This window comes from Myodes glareolus, chromosome 6 (genome assembly GCF_982192425.1).
Source record: "Myodes glareolus chromosome 6, mMyoGla1.1, whole genome shotgun sequence".
Taxonomy (NCBI): Eukaryota; Metazoa; Chordata; class Mammalia; order Rodentia; family Cricetidae; genus Myodes; species Myodes glareolus.
The window spans coordinates 95,614,495-95,623,990 of NC_142031.1; the positions used below are offsets into that span (position 1 = coordinate 95,614,495).

Sequence of the window (9,496 nt, forward strand, 5' to 3'; positions counted from 1 at the left end):
TTCGGGAACTTTCCCAAAGCACCGGATCTCAGATCATCAAACAAAACTTTCTCCCTCCAGACACCCCCTCTGTATCCAGGGCTGCCACCTTTCCCTCCCAACTCTGGTGCTAACCTAACTCCCTGAGGGTGCCGCTCTCCCACCTGAGCCACAGATGCCCGCCTGCTTCCAGGACAACCGCTCAGCCTCCGTGGAGAAGCCTCTCAGAAGCGCCAGCTCCGGCGTCCACATCCCTCCCGGTATCACTGTACCCAAAACGGGGTCCCGCGAGAGTCCCACGGGGCAGGAGGAAGCGAAAGGAGGAGGGACCAGAGTCGCCGGCGTCTAGTGGCCACAAGTACCGTAGACACCCGCAGGATCAGCGTCCCATGTGAGGATACAGATACGTGGGGGCAGCCATGACAGCAGCGCCGGGCATGCTGGGAAAACATACCCACGCTCCGAGGCGACCAACCGGAGACTCGGTTGTGAGCATGCGCAGAAGATATAATCGCGGCTGGAGGCGGGGCTGTGGAAATGGGTGGAATTGCGTTGGCCTTGATCCTAGTGACTAGGGGACGTTTCTAGGTGGGGGAGATAGAGGTTAAAAGCAGATTCTGCGTGCAAAAACTCAACTATCTGAGGCAAAACCAAGTCCTTGGAGGTTGATACAACATAATCTTCCTTCCCAAAGGATGGGCTGGGGTAAAAGGGTGGTTCCTCATCAAACCCAGCTTCATAACTTTTAACCATCGGTAATCTCAGAATTCTGCACACCAGAGTTCAGCCCCTAGTCTAGGGTCTGACAAAAATACGTCCATTTTGTTTATCCGCATCCGTTAGGAAGTTGGGGACTTTCTTCAGTAGCACTGCTGAGAACAGTTTCTTATCCACTGGTATGGCTAAAAGTTCTTTAAGGTCTTCTGTCCTCCTCTAATTTAAGACGACCATGCTGGCGCTGGTTACTTCCCACTGTTTTATTTGGGAATGGAGGTGGGAGGTGCCATGTTGACTCCTCAGTGGATATAACGCATTTTTCATATGCTTCTTCACTGTTAATTCATCCAACTCTAAAGGTTCACTTCATCTTAATCAGCCAGCCATCTTCATCACAAGATCTGTTGATGAGCCCTGAATTTGGAGTGCTTCACTGACTTCAGTCACCTCTTCTGACCGGAGAGTGGAGCTCACCTGCAGCCTTCACCCTCTCAAAGCCCCAACCTCAACTCTTTTTTTTTTCTTTTTGTCCCACTTTGAGACAGACTACAGTAAACAGTAAACATCTCACAGAGTTTCCTGTGCAGAATCGCTGACTCCCACGGTTCCAGTAACATTCTTCTTTGATATCTATTCATGTTTTGGGGATTTATGCACTGACAGCATGGCGGATTCGGTGACCCTCACTCCAACAGCCAACAAGGTTTCTATGAGCAGGAAGCCAGGCAGCCTCCACACAGTGATGACTCTTTTGCAAGTCCGTCCTCTTTCACAGCAGCACTGCCTAGAGAAAGAGAAAGCTCTGGAAGCAAGGACCAGGACCAGGTATGGCCCCTGCAGCCTGACACCTGAAGTGGGAAGTGCTATTCCAGACCCAGGAAGCAGCTCAGGCTAGTAGTTCCCCACAAGATATGCCAGGAAGAGCTGGGCTGTGGTGGCACGCACACGCCTTTAGTCCCAGCACTTGGGAGGCAGAGGCAGGCGAATCTCTTCAAGGACACCATGGACTACAAGAGCTAGAAATAAGCACTTGGGTGGCGTGGGTGGGTGGGGGGAGGTTGTCAGGAGGAAGCCAATGCTTCTTTTTAATTAGCAGGCTCTAACTTTTTTCCTGATAAGTAATTCTTACCTCATCCCACTTCTCAGAACTCAGAGTTCCCTTACACTGCTGAATGAAGCATGCAAGTGTAGGTGATAGTTTAGCAACCTGGGACTCCACTTGGTATGGGCTATGCACACACCCCTCTGCCAAAAATGTACTTGATATCCTGAGACATTTACCCACACATACAAGTACACTCTCCTCTCCAGATAATGCACCTATCCTGCACTGAGCTACATGCACACCCTCTATGAGCAATAGAGTAAGTTTCTGCTCCTCATAACAATCATCAAACATGAATAGACAGATTCTATCCAAAAGTATTCTCAGTACTATGCCTGAACTGGTTTAGGGTACAAGCACAATAAAGTAAACTTTGTCTTCAAAGTGTACTTATAGGGAAATCCCCTATTGGCCATCTTATGCGTATTCATAATTGGGCTTGAATATGATTAAAATCAAATAATTATTGATAGGCCATGCACACTAGAGGAATGGTTATATAACTTAATCTGTCAATCAGAGTAGAGACCCACCCAAACAATCACCCTTAGTATCCAACTCTTCCTCCTCTTGAACCCTATAAAAGAAGTTCCAAAGAGTAGCTGGAGCCTTTAAGGACCTTCATTCCTGTGGCTCGTTGTCAATCATGAGAGTATATCTATCCCTTTCTGATCTGTCCCATGAGTTTGCCTTGAATAAAGTTTTTCTTTGCAAATCTAAGTGAGCCCTTATTTCAGTCTGTTGAATAAGAGACCAAGAACTTGGAAACACCTGGCCCAGACTGCAGCCACCACTAACAAAGCCAGGGTTACAAATGGATTGCAGCATCCCTAACTCCCGTCATGTTCCTTAATAAACCTTGCGTTTAAGACTGGCATGGTGGCACACATCTTTAGGCCCAGCACATGGGAGGCAGAGGCAGGTGGACTTCCGTAAGTTCAAAGTTGGCCTGGTCTTCATAGTGAGTTCCAAGACAACCAGAACTATGTAGAGAGAGTCAAAAACTCAAAAACAAAAAAAAGGAAAATAATAATAATCATTTTTTTAAAAAAAGTTTGCAAGCCAGATGTGATGCTACCTTTCCATGATGTCAGCACATGGGAAGTGGAAGCAAGAAGAGCAGGCTTTCAAGAACAGCCTGGACTGCATAATGAATATGAGGCCAGCCTGTGCTACATGGGGTCCTGATTAAAAAAAAAAAAAAGTCTGCAATTATCTGTGGCAGTGCTTTCAAAGCCCAAAACTGAAAACAATCCAAATGTCCCCCCATGGCTGAATAAATAACTGTGATAGACCCACCCAATGAAATAGGGAAATGTTGTTCAGTTGTATGTATGTTTCTAAGCATCAGACACGTAGCAGAGGACAACTCCCAGGAGGCAGTGCTCTTCTCCCACCATGTGGGTCCCAGACACTGAATTCAGGTTTTCAGTCTTGCCAGGAGGCACCTTTACCCACTGACCCATCTTTCTCGTCCTTGATGATACTTTATATAAAAAAATAGCCATGTAAATACATATGTGTCTGTGTGAGTATCTGCCATGTGCATCATGGTGCTAATGACAACCAAAGGGGGTGTTGGATCTCCGGGAGTCGCAGGCTGTGCGCTGCCCTGCGTAGGAACTGAACACAAGTCCTCTGGAAGTGCTTTTGACCACTGGAGCATCTCACCTACACCTTGATAATGTGTTTTCAGCTGGTTCAAAGATAGCACATCTTAGAAGGAGGAGATGGAGGCATTAAATTGGACATCACATCTCTTACCTTAATGTCACATTTAATGTTGAACTGCATAAATGACCAGATAGCTTATCAACTGGGTATGAAAATAATATAGACAGAAGTTTCTGTCCCAGCTGGTCTCACAGCTGTTCAGTGCCAAATAAACACGAAGAGGCTTATATTAATTATAAACAGTTTGACCTATTAGATCAAGTTTATTATTAACTAGTTCTTACAACTTAAATTAACCCTTATTTCTTATCATCTATATTTGGACATGTGACTTGTACCTTTTCTCAGTAAGGCATTCTCATCTTGCTTCCTCTGCATCTGGCTGATGACTGTATCTGCCTTTCCCCTTCCCAGAATTCTCCTAGTCTGGTTTCCCCACCTATACTTCCTGCCTGGCCACTGGCCAATCAGCATTTTATTAAACTAATACAAGTGACAAATCTTCACAGTGTACAAGAGCATTATCCCACAGCAAAATAAAGTAATGATGGTTGCAACATACTCTCATGTACTCATTGTAAAGGAATCAACACTTCTCTAAATCCAGCCTTCCCACAGGTACTCACCTCCACTATCTACAGTTAAGTTCCCTCAGGCCTCCACTAACAAAATTGGAGGGAAATTATATAACAAAAAAATTAAAATCTTTTTGCCTTTTGCTGTATTGAGAATTGAACCTGGAGCCTTCCACACACTAGGCAAGTACTCTACCACTGAGCTATATAATCTGCAAATAATAGGGCTCAGAGTCTGGCTTAGTAATAGAGCGCACGCTTTGTATTAGCAAAGTTCTGGGTTTAATCTCCAGCACCACTCCTCACAAAGCATCTTAAAAAGCCCTGTGGTGTGGCAGAAAAGGGAATTTAATTACTGAGCGTTTAACTCTCTGTCACATCGTTGAGCAAAAACATTCCCTCAGCTGCACCAGGTCTGACCATCCCTCCCGTGTTGTTCCCAAAGTGCTTCTCCTAGGTGAACGTAACAGTCTTAATGCCAGCCCCAAGGCACAACGAACTGTTATGTAGGACCATTAGGCTGTTCCAAGACTGTGACAGCACAATGGCCCGTATCCCCTTACGAAGATTCCAAACCCTGTAACCATTTCCAGTGAAAAGGCTCTAAGGAAAATGTCCCTATGACACAAGTTAAATAACTAGAGTGGTCATCAAAAAAATATTCCTTCACGTTGGCTGATGAAGTGAATAGGATAGACTAACCCTGGGGACATTCAGAAAGTTTACGTTTCCTAACACAAGGATTTATGGGTAACAGACTAATGAGGAGCATATGGATAATAAATACCCTTCATTCTCCTTTGGGCCAAAGGAAGAGATCTGGGACATTGCTAACATTTCACGCTGTGTCTAAATTTATACCACAGAGGAAAAGTGGCTGTGGAAAGAAGACACGGGGAGTCACCGCATCTTGTTTTCTTGATTAAACCTAGATGTTTGCCATGTGTCTTCCTCCTGGTCCCTCGAGATTCTGCGCAATATCATTGTTTGTTTCACATCCATTTGATGTCTGCTGTCCAGAAGTCTCAGTCCTTCCACACAACAGTTGTCCTGATAGATGACTCCACAAATGACTGGAGACAAAATTAGATTAATTGTACTGCTCAACAGTACATCAAAACCAGCTATCATAGGCAAAAGCATTATCTAAGGTAGAATTAACCATGTTTATCAAACCCCATTGTTACAGCTTTTAATGTATTTTTGGTGATTAATGGTAGGGGGCTGGAGAGTTAGCTCAACAGTTAAGAACACACCGCTCCTGCAAAGGACCTGAGTTCTGTTCTCAGCACCCACACCAGGTCACTCATAACTACCTGTAGTTCCAGTTTCAGGGCACTGACACCCTCTCCCAGCCTCTGAGGGCTCCTACACTTACGTGTTGCACATATACATATACATATTTAGGTGCACACACATATACATGCTTAAATTGCAAAAACAAAATCTTGTCTTATTGATTGTGAGCCTTAGCCTTTAATGGTTAAACCACCTCTCCAGCACAAAGAGAAACCAAAATAAACATTCAGAGCAACTTGAAAGACCCACTTCTCTATAACACATTGACAGGTAGCCATCAAAACAAGTTTTAGAGCTGTTCATTCGGTGAGTAATTGCCAAAAATGAACATGTTTTTTGAATCCATTTTTTAAAATCCAGGACAGACTCCCTTAGCTACACGTGGCCATGAATGACAGCCAATCAACAAAATCCTCACCCAAAGAAAGTCCTATTACAGAGTTAAATGCTTATGCCTCTAAATCTACCAATACTTGAACTCCAAACCTTATGTGTGATTAACAGTATGTTGTTCAAGGAGAGACTGCAACAGATCTGCATAATTTTCCTTTCCTACAGTTAGCAATAAATTCAGTTCTTCTTTTAGTTACTAACTAGGGGTCTTGTCATCCTTAGGCAATGTATCACTGAGTATCGGGCTGGGCAGTGTGATGAAGTGCTCTGCAATTCATCAGTGTTTTCTGCTCGTGCTGTGGGAGGAGGGATTTGATATACTCAGGAGGCCTCACAAAGAGGGCTGGGGTCTGTGCAAGACTTTCACCAGAGTGTTTCTAGGCTGTGTGCCTGTTTCCAGCCAAAAAGGGAATGTTTTCATTTCCATGGCTGTGAATAGCAAACACAAACAGAAGAGGGAATTGTTGTTTGAAAGTGTACCAAACAGCTTCAACACAAAAGGTAAGAGAAAAACCCAAGTAATAAAATCCAGCTGTGGCTGATCTTGCTCCAAAAATACAAGTCTTAGCAGGGTGTTCCCATCTGATAGGCTGTTTAATGCTATATATAATCCTGAAGCCTTGTTCTGGAGGCAAAGCAAAGTACAACTTCCTGGTAAATAAGCAAATGAATGACAGAATTGGAAACCAAACATGTCAGTGAGATAACAAGTCGTGGGTGTTGGGATTCCTCAAATCGCAGAAACCATTAGAAGTTGAGGCAGGAGGATTGCTCCAAGCCCTGGAATTCAAGACCACATGGACAATATAGTTGAATAAGTCAGGGAAGGAAGTCACGAGGTCCCACATTCCCTGAGGAGCTATAGGCAATTAATGATTGCTGGGGGAGGGAGAAACATGTCTTTGGTGGTGTGGCCACATGTGAGTTATTCATGCTTTTATAATCAACCCCATTACACTTATTGACACACACACACACACGCTAAAGTTAAGGAAGAAGTTTCATGGTGGTGGTGCACACCTTTAATCCCAGCACTCCAGAGACAGAGGCAGGTGAAGTTCTGAATTCAAGGTCAATCTGGTTTACAGAGTGAGTTCCAGGACAGCTAGGGCTACACAAAGAAAGCCTGTCTCAGAAACACCAAACAATCAATCAATACAAACAAGAAAAAAAAGAGAGAAAGAGGAAGAGTAGTTGGCAAAAGGAAAAGGATCATCAGGAATGGGAGGGGACCAGAGAGGGAGTGTAACAGGAATGAATACAGCCAAATGCATTATATAAAGCTATGAAATGTCATAATGAAGCTATATTATATATAATATATATATTAGTATATATATTATATATACATATATATACACACACATATATATATAACAAAATACATTAAAAGAATAGGAATTGTCTAAGCAATCACTAAAAGTATGTGTCTATGCCCTCCCTGCTTTTAAGAAATCTGCATGTTAATGAGTTTCTCAAATATTCATCAACATTCTAGAGTCTGAGAGGGACAGATATCTACCACATGCCCTGGTAAGTGGCAGAACCCAGTCCTCCTGAACAAGTTCCTTCTTCTGTCCAAGCCTGTTGGGCATGGACAGATCCACTACAGGCTCCAGTTGGTGACTGCTCTGAACATTTGTGTGAAGTGCTCCGTCAAGATCAAATTAAGTTAGTTAATGTGGCTGATGTCCAAGTTCACTGGAAGATCGAACAAACGGAGATGCTATCTGTCCAGCTTGTACATAAAGCTAAGCAGGGTTTCAGAGTTGCTCAACAAAACCTCTACTTTAAATTTTTTATTTCATAGGCCAAGCCGTGGGGGTACACACCTTTAATCCCAGTACTCATGAGGCAGAGGCAGGCGGATCTCTGTGAGTTGTGGCCAGCCTGGTCTATGGAGTTCCAGGACAGGCTCCAAAGCTACACAGAGAAACCCTGTCTTGAGAAAACAAACAAAAAGTTTTCACAACACTTGTCTACCTTCCATTAAATAGAAAGCAATCATTTTCTAAAGTCTGTTGAAACACGCTGTAAAGAGCAATTCAGGTCATGTGACCAATACAAAGTTCACACAACTTTCTTAAGTAGGACTGAATCGGTAAGTGTTGGACCAAAAGGTACTTTGAAACTTGACTATGGGAGCTGGAGAGACAGCTTAGCAGTTAAGAGCACTGACGGATCTTGCAAAGGAAATGGGTTCAGATCCCAGCACCCACATGGGTTCACAACTGTGTGTAACTCCAGGGAATCTAATACCCTCTTCTGGATTCTGTGAGCATTGCATGCACAAGATACCCAGATATAAATATATACATACAGGTGAAACTTGACGATGCCTCATCTGGATAAACAAATTTGTAACTTCAGCCAACTCTGTGCAAATAAGGATAATCATATATCCAGTATCTGTCCACTTAAAGAAGTGCTTTTTTTGGTTGTTTGTTGTAGTATGAGGGCCGGCTTGTTGGGGTTTCTGTCCAGCCCAGTACCCCAACAGCCGGCAAGCAACAAAGAAAATCACACACAGGACTCCATAAGGTTATAAACTGATTGGCCCATTAGGTCAGGCTTCTTGTTAACTCTTATACCATATATTACCCCATTATCCTTATCTATGTTAGCCACATGGGCTCAGTACCTTTCTCAGTGTGACAGCTTACATGTTGCCTCTTCGGTGGTCTGCACAGGAGTGGCTGAGAGAGCTTCTGTGTCCCAGAAAACTCCCAGTCTCTTTGCTCCACCCCTACTTCCTGTCTGGCTTTCCCGCCTATACTGCCTGCCTGGCCAATCAGTGTTTTATTAAAATATGATTGACAGAATACAGACAATTCTCCCACACCAGTTTGTTTCTCTGTGTAGACCCAGATGTTTTGGAACTCAGCACATAGACCAGGCTGGCCTTGAATTTAGAGATCCACCTGCCTTTGCCTCTGGAGTGCCGGGATTAAAGGTGCATGCCACCACTTCCCAGAAAGAAGTGTATCTTTAAGGATGGTTTACAGAGTCAGCGAAAAGTCAGAAAGTTTCCTCTGCTCTCAAGAAAAGTTACTGTGAGCAAGATGTTAAGGCTTAATACGTTGTATGTCCCCCGCCACCACCAAAGAAACTTGAAATTCATTATTGGATGGGTTCCAACTATGTTTAGTGTTTAATTAGGGGCAAGAGAGACAAAGCATGCTTTTCTTCCCCTCAGGCTTCTAAACACAGATGGTGCAAAGATACTGGAGCTGCTGGGATTGGCCAACAAGTAAATTCATGGAAGCCTTGAGGTCAAACAGTTCCTATTTTTCTATTACCCAGTATCTGCTTATCCATTCTTAGCTTTCCCAACCTCCTACAGTGTCTTGATTTTAAAGCCTTGTTGCTGTGATAAAAATAGACAGACAAAGGTAGCCTAAGAGAAAAAGGGTTTGTTTGGTTCTCAACTCCAGACTATCATCTGGAAGGCAAGGTGAAAGACTTGAAGCACACAACGTCTAGAGCAGAGAGCAGTGAACCACACGAAAACCTGATGCTGCTAAGTGGGCTTTGGGGTGGGTCTTTTCATCTCTATTAACATAATCCAGATAACCCCTACAGACGTGACCAAGGTCCAACCAGATCTAAACAATCCCTAGTGGAGCCTCCCTTCCTAGGAACTCCAGAGTGTGTCAAATTGACAATTAAAAAGGACCATCAGTATGGTTTCACTAATTCGGAATTAAGGAAAGCTTTGTTGGAATGGAAAATTTCAGCTGCCTCAATAGAGGTA

General features: G+C 43.7%; 1 protein-coding gene across 3 annotated transcripts in view; it reads right to left on the reverse strand.

The window, feature by feature from the left end:
- Positions 1-8,484, reverse strand: part of Ttc27 (tetratricopeptide repeat domain 27) — a 135,658-nt gene extending 127,174 nt beyond the window's left edge. For 2 of the 3 annotated variants that reach the window (XM_087907351.1, XM_087907350.1), the window contains exon 1: positions 144-429. In XM_087907351.1, coding sequence (XP_087763477.1) covers positions 144-231 — 88 coding nt within the window. In that variant the 5' untranslated portion in view covers positions 232-429. Of the gene's footprint in view, positions 1-143; positions 430-8,383 lie in introns of those variants that run through there. The other variant, XM_087907352.1, reaches the window with a different exon arrangement.
- Positions 8,485-9,496: the final 1,012 nt, after the last annotated feature.